Source organism: Rhinoraja longicauda, chromosome 11 (assembly GCF_053455715.1).
Source record: "Rhinoraja longicauda isolate Sanriku21f chromosome 11, sRhiLon1.1, whole genome shotgun sequence".
NCBI lineage: Eukaryota > Metazoa > Chordata > Chondrichthyes > Rajiformes > Arhynchobatidae > Rhinoraja > Rhinoraja longicauda.
The window spans coordinates 36,393,594-36,409,194 of NC_135963.1; the positions used below are offsets into that span (position 1 = coordinate 36,393,594).

The following is a 15,601-nucleotide window of genomic DNA, read 5'->3' on the forward strand; positions in this document are numbered from 1 at the left end:
AACTTATATCAGAGTGAAGGCAAGAGCAAAATATGGAGGAGAGAAAAAACTGCCCAAGATCCAAAGTATACCACCTCATCTGTGAAACACGCTGGTGGGGGTGTTTTGACCTGGGCATGTGTGGCTGCTGACAGTACTGGCTCACTTATCTTCATTGATGATGCAACTGCTGATTGTAGTAGCATAATGAATTCTGAAGTGTATAGACACATCCTATCTGCTCAAGTTGTAACAAATGGCTCAAAACTCATTGGCCGGCTGTTCATTCTACAGCAAGACAATGATCCCAAACATACTGCTAAAAAAGGAGTTTTTCAAAGCTAAAAAATGGTCAATTCTTCAGTGGCCAAGTCAATCACCCGATCTGAACCCAATTGAGCATGTTTTTTTCTGCCAAAGAGAAAACTGAAGGGGACTAGCCCAAAAAACAAGCATAAGCTAATGATGGCTGCAATACAGGCCTGGCAGAGCATCACCAGAGAAGACACCCAGCAACTGGTGATGTCCATGAAATCGCAGACTTCAAGCAGTCATTGCATGCAAAGGATATGCAACAAAATACTAAACATGACTACTTTCATTAACATGACATTGTTGTGTCCCAAACCTTATGGTGCCATGAAATGGGGGGAACTATGTATAAACACTGCTGTAATTTCTACATGGTGAAGCCAAGATGTATAAAAATGGCCTTTATTAAAATCTGACAATGCGCACTTTAACCACATGTGATTTTTTTTCTATTACAAATCTCAAATTGTGGAGTACAAAGGCAAATAAATAAATGATGGGTCTTTGTCCCAAACATTATGGAGGGCACTGTATTATAGATTCCTGTTATCAGACCTGGTCCAGTCATTCTATACATTGCATTGAATCTGACGGACAAAATCAGCACCCTTTGTGCAGTAAATTGATATCAATAGTTATAATTCATTTTAGATCAGTTCTTCAGAAAGTCTGCTTTCCCCATAAATGCCCCATTGAACCTGGCTCTCAAAGTTAAATGGAAAGCATTATAATCAATGTGCTAATCTAAACTTACAACAAAGGTAACTATGCCATTAATTGTGTAGTGCAAGGAATGCTGCTGTGCCCATTGCTTCAAATTTTCAGTCTTACAAAGGTCCAATGTCATGAATTATTTTTAAAGCAGGAAAATGTTGTTTATTTTTTTATTTGACTTATTTACTTTCCCATTGTCCTCAACTGCCTGTTGAGAAACATCACTTTGTTTCATATTTATGCTGTTTTGTTTCTTGATTGTTTTATATGATCATTGCAGGTTTTAGAATATTCCTACTCAGCCAAATTATACTGCCCTAACCAAAGAATTTTCTGCTCAATGAAATTCCTGCTAGCAATCTAGCAGGCCAATAAATTCACCCAAATAAACTCTATTGTCATTGTGCAAACAGAAATCCTTAAAGGGAAACATAGATTAGCAGAAGCACATCATTATCCTGGTAACAAACTGACTGATAACAGCATAGGTGGTACTCGTGAAAAAATCCCAGATGAGCAACAATTTAGATTTCTAAAGGGTTGTTTATGTGAGTTATTTAAAATGCACAAACAATCTAATGGTAAAAGCTATATTCAACAGATCAATATAGGATAATTAGATGGACTGATGATTCAGACATTACGGATATTGAATAAGGGTGCTTAAAGTTGATGCTGCAGTTAGCATGGTATTGTAATTAATATTGTACAGTACAACTCCAATAAATCCAGATTTATACAATTTTCATTTCTATTCTTGACTCCAATATTGTCCCAACAGACTCAGTCGTTAGCCTGAAATTAAGTCACAGTTTCTTACATCTCATGCTATCACCCCAGAAAGAGAATAGCCTTTTTTTTAGCAAGGATAAAAACAGGATCCTATGGAAACTCTCAGCAGGTCAGGCAGCATATGTGGAGAGAAAAACAGAGTTAGCATTTCAGGTCAAGCGCCTCCAGCATTTTCTGTTTTCATTTCAGGTTCCCAAATATCTGAGGTTTAGATGGATATTAGGCAAATGTGGGCAGGTGGGATAAGGATAGAAGGGGCATCTTTGTCGGCATGGACAAGTTAGGCCGAAGGGTTGGTTTCCATGCTGCATGACTCTATGATTTTATCTGCAGTTCTCTCCGCTTTCATTCTCCACTGCAGTTGAAGTATGGCCGTGGCTCGTCGCGAGCTTCTGCCGCCTCCCGCAGCGGGCCGGGAGCTTCTTGTAGATGCACGTGTTTAGTGTAAGCACTTACTCTTGAATGCTTTGGTAAACAGGTCACCATGACTTTGAGGGCAGTCTTTGAGTTAGATAAATGCAAGCATTGCCTGCACACGGCAATGTGCATCCTGACGTTTGGGTGATCCTAGTTCTGGAGTGTAGTCACTGTAGATTGATTCTGTTGCTTCAGAGGATTACCTTCACTGCAACTATCTTTTTTTGTAACAATGTGGCAAGAGAGAATGAGGGAATTGTTGGAATAATGAGGCATCCACATTTAATGTATTGGCAGCAAAATGGCACAGCTGGTAGAGCTGCTGCCTCACAGCGCCAGAGACCCAGGTCCGTTCCTGACCTTGGATGCTGTCTGTATGGAGTTTGAACGTTCTCCCTGTGACAGCGTGAGTTTCTTCTGGGTCATCCAGTTTCCTCCCATATCCCAAAGACATGCGGTTTAGTTGGGTTACTTGTTCTCAGTGAAATTGCCCCTAGAGTGTAGGGGGTGGATGAGAAAGAGGGATAACATGGAACTAGCGTGAACAGGTTGGTGTGGACTCAGTGGACCAAAGGGTCTGTTTCCATGTTGTATCTTTAAACGGTAGTCTTCACTGAGACAGGGCAGCACAGTGGTGCAGCAGTAGAGCTGCTACCTCACAGTGCCAGAGACCCAGGTTCGATCCTGACTGCAGGTGCTTCAGTACAGAGTTTGTACATTGTCCCTAGAACCGTGTGGGTTTTCACTGTGTGCTCTGCTTGCCTCCCACATTCTAAAGACGTGCAGGTTTATAGGTTAATTAGCTGCAGTAAAAATTGTAAATTGTCCCTAGTATGTGGGATGATCACTGGTTGGCATGGACTCTGTGGGGCAAAGGGGCTGTATCTCTAAAGTCTACAGTCTAAAGTATACAGTGTCTGTAATAGACCCATTGGTGAGCCTCATGGCTTACATGCCATCATGGAGCAAGGCTAAGATGGACTTATTTCCATGGGCAGTTGAAACTGAGATGAGTGCTCCACAGAACCTCCTGATTCATGGTGTTTAATGTTTCACTGAGGTCTAAGAAAGCCATCTGCAGTGGCTGGTGTGGTTTCCTGTATCTCCCTTGAAGTTGCCATGCAGTGAAGATCAGAGAACAGATGTTACTTACCATTTATCAGATTTTTAGAAAGCTCTTTAAGCTAATTGTTTTCTACAAAAGGCAAGGGTCACTATGACTGAAGGTTCCCTGATCAGTAATTCGGATAACAATGTTGTTCACATCTGGCATCAGAAATATCCCTTTGGGTAGGTATTCAGACATCAGTGAGAATACATCACAGAGCACATCACCTTTGGTATTTTATGAATGGAACAAATGGGAACATATTTCAAAGTATGGCTTGTTTTAGCCACCTTAGAAGAAGACACTGTCATTCAGTATTATGAATCCCGTGATTAATTAAACTTCAGAAGAAAATCATCTTTCTAACTCATAGCTTGAAGGTTTTTTTTCTTCCTATGCCACCCCATGAGCAATGTTTCCATTGCAGTCTTGATAATGGACGGAGTGGCACAGTTTTATTTGGAGCCGTGGGTTTCAGTTTAGTTATCATTGTGTTCCCTAGTTGGAGTTGTTCAGTTTTACCTCACATTGATGAGTGGCGCAGTAGTAGAATTGGTGCCTTACAACGTCATAGAGCTGGGTTCAATCCTGACTAAGGGTCTGTCTGTATGGAGTTTGTGTGTTCTCCCAGTTTCCGCGTGGGTTTTCTCTGGGTGCGCCGGTTTCATCCCACACTCCAAAGACTTGCGGGTTTATAGTTTTATTGGGTTCAGTAAAAATTGTAAATTGACCCTTGTGTATTGTGCACGGGGCGATCGCTGGTCGGCGCAGATTCGATGGGCCGAAGGGCCTGTTTCGGGACTGTATCTCAAAAGTCTAAAGTCTAATGTCACCTCCTGCCCTCATATTCTGCTTGAGTAGCTTGCAACCCAACGCTATGAATATTAAATTCTCCAATTTTAGGCAACCTGTACAAAACATCCCTCTCCCCTTTCTCCCCAATAAACCCACTCTTCTTTTCCCTCCCCCACCTCCTATTCCCTGAGCCCCGACTGACCTTGCAACTACCCTCCCCTCCCCCTCCACCTATAATCCTAACAATTTCCATCTCATCAACATCTAGCTTCACAATTTGCACCTCTTGAATCCTTTTGTCTCACACCTTGTACGTGTTCATCACAGGTCTTTGTCCAACCATCTGCCTATCAACCTCTCCTCGCGTTTGTTCACCTACGACCTGCAATTCTTTGTCCTTCCTCTCTACCCCTGCAATCAGTCTGAAGAAGGGTCTCAACCAAAGATAATGGAGCAGAGCAAGATAGACTATTCAACCCTAAAATCCATAGTATGTCATGGCGCCATTTTAGTAGGCAGAAACTTGCAGAAACATTTAAAAAGAAAAATAACACAAATCTGTGAATTGATCGATGAGACATATCTGCATTTTTATGGTATCATCACACATACTGTTCCCCCAAAACATTGATTACACTGCGAGAGGCATAATGAACGGTGGGTTTTGCTTACTAAAATGGTGGATGTTAAGCTCCTTTGCGTACTACACTTCAGTATAGGCGATTTCAACGGAGTGGTTCATTTTGCGCCTCTAGTATCTTTGGTCTTAACCCAAAACATCCATGTTCTCCAGGGATGCCACCTGACCCATTTAGAATTGAGAGATACAGCGCAGAAACATGCCCTTCAGCCCATCGAATCCACGCTGAGCAGCGATCTCCCAGTACACTAGCACTATCTACACATTAGGGACATTTTACAATTGTACCAAAACCAATTAACCTCCAAACCTTTACGTCTTGGGAGTGTGGGAGGAAACCAGAGCACCTGGGGAAAACCTACACAGTCATGGGTAGAATGTACAATCTCCATACAGACAGCACCCATAGTCAGGATCGAACCTGTGTCTCTGGCGTTGTGAGGCAAAAACTCTACTGCTACTGACACACTTAGTTACTCCAGCTTTGTGTGTCTTTCCTTGTACAATTATATCATGATTCACACTACTCAATTATTGGTCAGCGTTGGAAATATTCCGTGGGTAGTTGGTGACATCAATACCGATATGGACACATTATGTGGACATCATACCATGGTAATATCGAGATGGGCTGGTACAGCAATCAGTATTCTGATTGCAAACTGAGTCTTCCATTAGTACTTTTATGAAAGGCAAACATTCATCACACTCAACTGAAAGGTCGGTTGAGGTTAAAGAATTCTTCAGTAAGGATAATGAATTGTCAGATTAAATGATTACAATGTGATTTTTAAAATTCTGAATGTGTAACACTTACTAATCCACCTCTTTTGCTTTTCATAAAAAAGCATCTCAGAAAGAATTATTAAACAATAGAGAAAGGAATGGGAAGGAGAACGCAATTCGGAAAAAAAAATCTAAGGCTTGACTATTGGTATTTAAGTCCTTGTCTTTTCTCTTGTTGCTTTTGAAAAATGTGCTTTTTGTGAACAGAATTTAACGCATTATTGACCTTCAGCCTTTTAATTTTGTATCAGTCAACATTTTTCAAAGTGGGAACAAAGACAGCAATTGATCCAGTAAATTATTCACATTGGCAGTATATGGAACTCCAAGAATTAGAGCCACAAAGCCTTGATCTCTGTCTCACACCAGCAGGTATAATCTCTGCCTGCCACTTATGCTGTGGAGAAAGAATCTAGTTATATCAGATCTTTATTTATAAAACACTTTGCAATTAACCCATTACAGACCCATATTTTTTAGTTTTTTAGTTTTTAGAGATACCAAACACCGGCCCACAGAGTCCACACAGATCTACACTAGTTCTATCCTATATATGAGGGACAATTTGCAGAAGCCAATTAAGATACAAACTTGCAAGTCTTTGGAAAGTTGGAGGAAACCAGAGCACGCAGAGAAAACTCACGTGGTCACAGGGAGAACGTGCAAACTCCATTCAGACGGCACCCATAGTCAGGATCAAACCCGGGTCTCTGGTACCGTAAGGTAGCAATTCTACCGCTGCACCACCGTGCCGCCCTTTTGAAAACCCAAGCCCAGCCAAGCTTCTATTAAAAATGTTATATTCCATTTGTAACTCCTGAGCAGATGATCCAGCCAATTTCACTCCTTTGACAGATAATTGGCAGGTAAAGTTTGTGCAATATAACTCCAAGACAAATACCATCTTGAAACAGAAAAAGTCTAACCAATTTCTGAGGGTTAGAGGGATGTGGGCCAAACATGGGCAGGTGGGACTCTAAAAGATGGGTCATCTTGGTCGATATGGACAGGTTGGGCTGAAGGGCCTGTTTCCATGCTGTATGACTCGATGACTCTAATTCTCCCTGAGTCTGAAAAAGAACCCAGACTCGAAGTGTTGTCAATCCATTCTCTCTCCTTCACACTGGATAGAACTGAAGTACCCAGACAAAACCCACGCGGCCATGGGGGGAACGTACAAACTCCGTACAGCCAGCGCCCATAGTCAGGATTGAATCTGGGTCTTTGGCGCTGTAAGGCAGCAACTTTACCGCTGCACCATTGTGTTGCCCCACGTATTGTGGGCCAAAGAGCCTGTTCTTGTGCTGTACTTTCCTATGTTCTATGTTCAAAAGTCGGAATGCTAATCCAGTTGCTCAACCACCACATAAGAGAGGGAAACACAACAAAATCATTTGGATGCCAGTGTGCTCGGAGTTTGATAGTCCAATACTGTAGTTTCTCTGTAGCTGCCAATACAGTAGAAAGTTTTTTTGAGTAAAATTGCGGCGGTGGATGGAATATTCAAGCTCCAGAGGAACAAGAAAGTAATGTTCAAAGTTAAAGAGTTCATAAAAGTATTGATCAAATAGACAAAGATGGGAAAAACATTTCTACAGAGGGAATTAACTATCTTGTGGATTAGATCCTGAAACAGCAATTGATCGATTGATTGAAAGACATAGTAGGAAAACAGGCCCTTTGGCCCAATGAGTCCACACTAACCACCAATCTGCCAAATGCACCCTGTTTGGTATAACCTGTCTAGACATAATTATCACTGTCTAGACATAATTATCCATAGAGGTCCACCAAAGATATGTCCTGGTGGGGACAACCGACAACCAGGTAAAAGCTTTTATAAAAGAATATCTTTGAATAGGATATTTCTATGCCGTGGGAATCCAATTGTACACTGCAGGGGCCAGGAAGCGAGCGGGCAAGATCATCTCTGACCCTTCTCACCCTGGCCACAAAATCTTTGAAGCACTTCCCTCTGGAAGGCGACTCCGGACTGTCAAAGCAGCCACAGCGGCACGGTAGCGCAGCGGTAGAGTTGCTGCTTTACAGCGAATGCAGCGCCAGAGACTCAGGTTCGATCCTGACTACGGGTGCTGCACTGTAAGGAGTTTGTACGTTTTCCCCGTGACCTGCGTGGGTTTTCTCCGAGACCTTCGGTTTCCTCCCACAGACGTACAGGTATGTTGGTTAATTGGCTGGGTAAATGTAAAAATTGTCCCTAGTGGGTGTAGGATAGTGTTAATGTACGGGGATCGCTGGGCGGCACGGACTTGGTGGGCCGAAAAGGCCTGTTTCCGGCTGTATATATATGATATGATATGAAAAAAAGCATTTTTTCCACGAGTGATAGTTCTATTCAATAACCAAAGTCTGTAGTCTCTTTTTTGCTCTGGTTCATTTTCACCTACATGTTTAGACAGTAATGTCGTATCCTTATTGTTTTGATGTGTTTATGCTTTATTCTTAATTGTTAACTGTATGTTTGTGTTGTCATTTGTGAGCAGAACACCAAGGCACATTCCTTGTATCTGCACATACCTGGCCAATAAACGTTTTCTTTCATTCAGAAGGACGGCATAGTAGTGCAGCGGTAGAGCTGCTGCCTTGGAGCGCCAGAGACCCGGGTTTGATCCTGACTATGAGTGCTGTCTGTATGGAGTGTGCACGTTCTCCCTGTGGCTGCATGGGTTTTTTCAGGGTGCTCCGGTTTCCTCCAACACTCCAGAGACGTACAGCTTTGTAGGTTATTTGGCTTCTGTAAATTTTTCCTAATGCGTAGGATTGAACTAGTGTATGGGATGACTCGATGGGCGAAGGGCCTGTTTCAACACTATATCACTAAACTAAACTAAAGCAAACAAGTGTATGGGGCAATCGCTGGTTGGCGCAGACTGGGTGGGCCAAAGGCCCTGTTTCCACGCTATATCTACAAACTAAACTAAACTAGTGTATGGGTGATAGTTGGTCGGTGCAGATGGGCCAAAGGGCTTGTTTCCATGCTGTACGGTGGCACAGCGGTAGAGTTGCTGCCTTACAGCGAATGCAGCGCCGGAGACTCAGGTTCGATCCTGACTACGGGTGCCGTCTGTACGGAGTTTGTACGTTCTCCCCGTGACCTGCGTGGGTTTTCTCCGAGATCTTCGGTTTCCTCCCACACTCCAAAGACGTACAGGTTTGTAGGTTAATTGACTGGGTAAATGTAAAAATTGTCCCTAGTGGGTGTAGGATAGTGTTAATGTGCGGGGATCGCTGGGCGGCGCGGACCCGGTGGGCCGAAGTGCCTGTTTCCGTGCTGAATCTCTAAATCTCTAAATCTAAATCTGTATCTCTAAACTAATCTAATCTAAACTAATGTTCAGGGTGATCACAGGTTGGCACAGACTCGGTGGGCCAAAGGGCTTGTTTCCACACTATATCTCTAAACTAAACAAAACTAGTGTTCAAGGTGATTGCTGGTGGGCACTGGTCCTGGACGAAGGTCCTGTTTCCACGCTGTATCTCTAAACTATGCTAAACTGAACGTTTGGTTCATAAACACGTTTGATCATACCTTCCTCCCTGTCAGGTGAAACCTCCGTATCTGTCAGGAGTTGATGCATGTTCCTCTCTGTTTCTTCCAGGGGGGGATGATCGCTCTGCTGTTGGCCATCCTCTTCCTCGTGTTGGTGCTCTATACCAGGAGGCGGTGGTGCAAGCGTCGCCGCGTCCCCCAGCCCCAGAAGAGCGCGAGCGCCGAGGCAGCGAACGAGATCCATTACATCCCGTCGGTGCTGATGGCCGGCCAGAACCGGGAGAGCCTGCGCAACTCCCGGCTGCAGGGCCACAACTCCAGCGGCTCCATCAGCATCCGGGAGACCCCGATCCTGGACGGATACGAGTACGACATCGACGACCTCCGCCAGCAGCTGCAGAGGGAGTGCATGAACGGCGGCGAGGACTTCGGCAGCCAGGTGACCCGCACCTTGGATTCCCTGCAAGGGTGCGATGAGAAAACCTGCTTGGATCTGACTCCAGGTGTGTACTGGTCTCTGCTTTACCGTTGGAGAGAGGCGTGTGGGGCTAAGGATGTTTAATAGGTGGATGGTTCTTGACTGTCCAGGTCAAATAAAGAAGTTCCGGTTTTGCAGCGGTGCGGACAGTGGCGCAGCAGTAGAATTGCTGCCTTATGGTGGCAGAGGTACAGAGCCAGGTTCAATCCTGACTACAGGTGCTGTCTGTACCAAATTTGCACATTTTCTCTGTGACCGTATGGATTTTCTCCGGGTGCTCTGGCTCCTCCCGCACTCAGGTTTGCAGATTAATTGTCTTCTGTAAATTGTAAATTGTCCCAAGTGTGCATGGTAGTGCTAGTGTACGGAGTGATCACTGGTCGGCACGGACAAAGTGGGCCGAAGGACCTGTTTTTGCGCTGGAGCTCTAAAGTTATTCTGCCATATTCCACGCAGACAGAGAAAATGATAGTGGGGGGATAGCCTATCTGCAAGAGGGTGGGTGGGAGGATGTGTGGTCCAGGTAACTGCGGAATCGATGCGTTTAGACACTGGAAGACACAAAGTGCTGAAGTGATTAAATTGGCCAGGCGGCATGGAAAGGTGATGTTTCTGGTCAGGAACCTTTCACAATCTGATGGTGGGTGGTGGGTGGGGAATACGCAAGCTGGAAGAGAGGAGGGGCAGAACAAAACATGGGATGGTATAAGTTGATATAGGAGGATGAGTAGGGGTTGATGGGCAGATGGTTGGACAGAGTTGAAAAGACGGAATGTGTGAGTCAAAAGGATTGAAGAGTGTGAATTGTGAAGTTAGAGGAAAGGATGTAGGTGGAGGAGAAGGGAAGAAATAGATTCATCCAGGTGGGGCACACGGAAGAAGAGGGTTGACAGGGGGAAGGAGGGGGGGGGAAGAGGAGGGAGGTTAGTGGGGGGAAAAGTGAGAGGGGGAAGGTTATGTAGTTACTTAAAATTGTAGATTTCACTGTTTATACCGTTGGGTTGTAAGTTACCCAAGTGGAATATGAGGTGCTGTTTCTCTAGTCTGTGTGAGGCCTCACTCTGAAAATAGAGGCAGTCCAGGAAAGAAAGGTCAGCATCAAAGTGGGAAGAGTTGAAATGTTCAGCAGCTGGCATTGGTGGACTGAGTGCCAGTGTTCTACAGAATGGTCACTGAGTCTACGTTTGATCCCGTTGATGCGCAGGTGGCCACGTCAGGAAAATTAGATGCAATAAATGAGGCTAAATAGGGTGCATATGAACCTCTTACGTACATTTGTTTATACGGTGGATTTTACCAAACACCTGGATTTGGTCCGCCAAGACCTACTGGATCTCTCAGTTGCTAACCATTTTAACACTTCTTCCCATTCCCATACCACCCTTTCTGTCTTGGGCCTCCTACATTGTCAGAGTGAGGCCACACGCCAAACTGGAGCAACAGCACCTCGTATTCCACTTGGGTAGCTTACACCCCCAATGGTATGAACATTGAATTCTCCACATCCATTTATCTCACTGTCCTGCCCATTTTAACCTTCCACCTTCCACCTTCCACCTTCCACATTCCACCTTCCACCTTCCACCTTCCACCTTCCACCTTCCACCTTCCACCTTCCACCTTCCACCTTCCACCTTCCACCTTCCACCTTCCACCTTCCACCTTCCACCTTCCACCTTCCTCTGGCTTCTCATTGCATGCCTCTGCTCTTCTTATCCCACAGGCTTCTGCCCTTTTATCTCTGCCTTTTATCCAACCATCTGCCAATCAACTCCACCTTCACTCACCTGTGTCCACTTATCAGTTGTCAGACTTTGTCACGTCCCCACTTCTCTTCCAGATTTCTGCCCCTCATCTTACAATCCATGCCGACCAGCGATCCCCGTACACTAACACTATCCTACACACACTCAAGACAATTTACAATTTTACCAAAGCCAATTAACCTACAAACCTGCACAACTTTGCAGTATGAGAGGAATCCAGAGCACCCAGAGAAAACCCAGGCAGGTCAGGGGGAGAACGTACCAACTCCATACAGACAGCAGCCGTATTCAGGATTGAACCCGAGACTCTGGCGCTGTGAGGCAGCAACTCCACCGCTGCGCCACCATGCTGCCCCATGTTCCTTGTGCCTACATCATACTCAGAAGTGCCCAGAGTATCCTGCACTTGGGAAGTCTACCCTAAACATAGTGTTGACTTAAATATGAAAGTGTGCAGCTTGTGGACACAGCTCCTAGCAGAAAATTGTCTGCAAACTGCAGCAATCTTTGTTCAAAATGTTAACTTCCTTATTTGAATGTGATTGCAAATCCTTTGCAAGCTCTCCAGGTGCATTTGACAGCATTGTGCTTGTGGGTGTCCTTCAACATTGAACCTGCCAGATTTGTTAGGGGAAGTGGGGGGGGGGGGGGGTGGGGGCTACTCATCTCCGTGGGAAATCTCCGCATGTTAACTGAGTATACCAGTGCAAAATCTGGCCTCGGGCTATCGACATCCAAAGAGCTATTCCATGCATTTTAAACGGTTACCAAAGATAGATTCAAAGTGCGGGAGTAATTCGAAGATAGACACAAAATGCTGGAGTAACTCAGCGGGGCAGGCAGCATCTCTGGAGAGAAGAAATGGGTGACATTTCAGGTCGAGACCCTTCTTCAGATTGAATGTAGAAGGGAAGGGAACTGGAGGTAAGAAAAGGCTATAGACAATAGACAATAGACAATAGACAATAGGTGCAGGAGTAGGCCATTCAGCCCTTCGAGCCAGCACTGCCATTCAATGCGATCATGGCTGATCACTCTCAATCAGTACCCCGTTCCTGCCTTCTCCCCATACCCCCTCACTCCGCTATCCTGAAGAGCTCTATCCAGCTCTCTCTTGAAAGCATCCAACGAACTGGCCTCCACTGCCTTCTGAGGCAGAGAATTCCACACCTTCACCACTCTCTGACTGAAAAAGTTTTTCCTCATCTCCGTTCTAAATGGCCTACCCCTTATTCTTAAACTGTGGCCCCTTGTTCTGGACTCTCCCAACATTGGGAACATGTTTCCTGCCTCTAATGTGTCCAATCCCCTAATTATCTTATATGTTTCAATAAGATCCCCCCTCATCCTTCTAAATTCCAGTGTATACAAGCCCAATCGCTCCAGCCTTTCAACATACGACAGTCCCGCCATTCCGGGAATTAACCTAATGAACCTACGCTGCACGCCCTCCATAGCAAGAATATCCTTCCTCAAATTTGGAGACCAAAACTGCACGCAGTACTCCAGGTGCGGTCTCACCAGGGCCCGGTACAACTGTAGAAGGACCTCTTTGCTCCTATACTCAACTCCTCTTGTTATGAAGGCCAACATTCCATTGGCTTTCTTCACTGCCTGCTGTACCTGCATGCTTCCTTTCATTGACTGATGCACTAGGACACCCAGATCTCGTTGAACCCCCCCTCCTCCTAACTTGGCACCATTCAGATAATAATCTGCCTTTCTATTCTTACTTCCAAAGTGAATAACCTCACACTTATCTACATTAAACTGCATCTGCCATGTATCCGCCCACTCACACAACCTGTCCAAGTCACCCTGCAGCCTTATTGCATCTTCCTCACAATTCACACTACCCCCCAGCTTAGTATCATCTGCAAATTTGCTAATGGTACTTTTAATCCCTTCGTCTAAGTCATTAATGTATATCGTAAATAGCTGGGGTCCCAGCACCGAACCTTGCGGTACCCAACTGGTCACTGCCTGCCATTCCGAAAGGGACCCATTTATCCCCACTCTTTGCTTTCTGTCTGTCAACCAATTTTCTATCCATGTCAGTACCATACCCCCAATACCATGTGCCCTAATTTTGCCCACTAATCTCCTATGTGGGACCTTGTCGAAGGCTTTCTGAAAGTCGAGGTACACCACATCCACTGACTCTCCCCTGTCAATTTTCCTAGTTACATCCTCAAAAAATTCCAGTAGATTTGTCAAGCATGATTTCCCCTTCGTAAATCCATGCTGACTCGGAATGATCCTGTTACTGCTATCCAAATGCTCAGCAATTTCTTCTTTTATAATTGACTCCGGCATCTTCCCCACCACTGATGTCAGACTAACTGGTCTATAATTACCCGTTTTCTCTCTCCCTCCTTTCTTAAAAAGTGGGATAACATTTTCTATCCTCCAATCCACAGGAACTGATCCTGAATCTATAGAACATTGAAAAATGATCTCCAATGCTTCCACTATTTCTAGAGCCACCTCCTTAAGTACCCTGGGATGCAGACCATCAGGCCCTGGGGATTTATCAGCCTTCAGTCCCATCAGTCTACCCAAAACCATTTCCTGCCTAATGTGGATTTCCTTCAGTTCCTCCATCACCCTAGGTTCTCCGGCCCCTAGAACATTTGGGAGATTGTGTGTATCTTCCTCAGTGAAGACAGATCCAAAGTAACGGTTTAACTCGTCTGCCATTTCTTTGTTCCCCATAATAAATTCCCCTGCTTCTGTCTAAAAGGGACCCACATTTGCCTTGACTATTTTTTTCCTCTTCACGTACCTAAAAAAACTTTTGCTATCCTCCTTTATATTATTGGCTAGTTTACCCTCGTACCTCATCTTTTCTCCCCGTATTGCCTTTTTAGTTAACTTTTGTTGCTCTTTAAAAGAGTCCCAATCCTCTGCCTTCCCACTCTTCTTTGCTATGTTCTACTTCCTCTCCTTAATTTTTATGCTGTCCCTGACTTCCCTTGTCAGCCACAGGTGTCTCTTACTCCCCTTAGAGTCTTTCCACCTCTTTGGAATAAATTGATCCTGCAACCTCTGCATTATTCCCAGGAATACCTGCCATTGCTGTTCTACCGTCTTCCCTGCTAGGGCCTCCTTCCAGTCAATTTTGGCCAGCTCCTGCCTCATGCCTCTGTAATCCCCTTTGCTATACTGTAATACTGACACTTCCGATTTTCCCTTCTGCCTTTCCATTTGCAGAGTAAAACTTATCATGTTGTGATCACTGCCTCCTAATGGCTCTTTTACCTCTAGTCCCCTTATCAGATCAGGATCATTACACAACACTAAATCCAGAATTGCCTTCTCCCTGGTAGGCTCCAGTACAAGCTGTTCTAAGAATCCATCTCAAATCAGGGCCGGTAACAGTCGACCAAGGAAAGGTGGAGCTCATAATGCAGATAGATTAGGCAGCAACTCTGGAGAAAAAAGACTGGTAATGTTTTGTGCCGGGACCCTTGTTCAAGTCTACTTCACCCATTCTTTTTCTCCTCTTCGGTGGGCCGAAGAACCTGCTGTATCATTCAATCAATCAAAATAAAGGACCATTGCAAGAATACCTCAAACACACTTAAATCACCCCTAACTCTTGCTTGCAGAGTGGCATCAACAAACTTCCAAGTTTTATTAGACATCTCAGTCTTGACGAGACTATATTTCATATGATATTTACAATATGATACAACACCGGGCGACACCGTACATGGCAGCATCGTCAACAGCCTGTCTCATCCCTTTCTTCTCTTGTTGTTTTTAGTCTGTTCTTACTTATATGTTTTGGTGTATCTTTAGTTTTTGTATTATGTGGGGGTGTGTGGGGGGGGGGGGGGGGGGGGGGCGGTGGAGAAGGGGGGTTGGGGGAAACCTTTTATCTCTTCCCTCAACGGAGATGCAACTTTTTTCGTATTGTATCTCCTTCCGCATTGCGGCTTCAACATTGTGGAGCTGGCGGTCCCCTTGTTAGGGATCGACTTCGGGAGCTCCAACTGCAGGAGCTTTGACCGCCCCCGTCGCGGGATCATCGATCTACCTGATACAGGAGCTTTGATCGCCGACTGCGAGAACTTCGATCATCCCGACTGCGGATGTCTTGATTGCCCCGGTTGCGGAAAAACAAGATGGCCGTGCTGCCTGCACTGGTGAGGACTCGGAGAGAGTGCTGTGAATGCAGTGATCTCAGTGTTTGCAGGGACATGGTTCCATGAGGACATCCCGGAGTCTAGTGTGAGTGTGACAGCTTTCTGACCATTCGGGCGGACAGGGACTGCGGAGAGAGTGACAGCGGTCGGTA

General features: G+C 45.1%; 1 protein-coding gene across 2 annotated transcripts in view; it reads left to right on the forward strand.

Annotated features, from left to right (window-relative positions):
- The window catches only part of astn1 (astrotactin 1), a 1,605,092-nt gene that overhangs the window by 476,766 nt on the left and 1,112,725 nt on the right, over window positions 1-15,601 (forward strand). For both annotated transcript variants that reach the window (XM_078407397.1, XM_078407398.1), the window contains exon 3: window positions 9,164-9,557. In XM_078407397.1, the coding sequence (XP_078263523.1) occupies window positions 9,164-9,557 (394 nt within the window). The remainder of the gene's footprint in view (window positions 1-9,163; window positions 9,558-15,601) is intronic.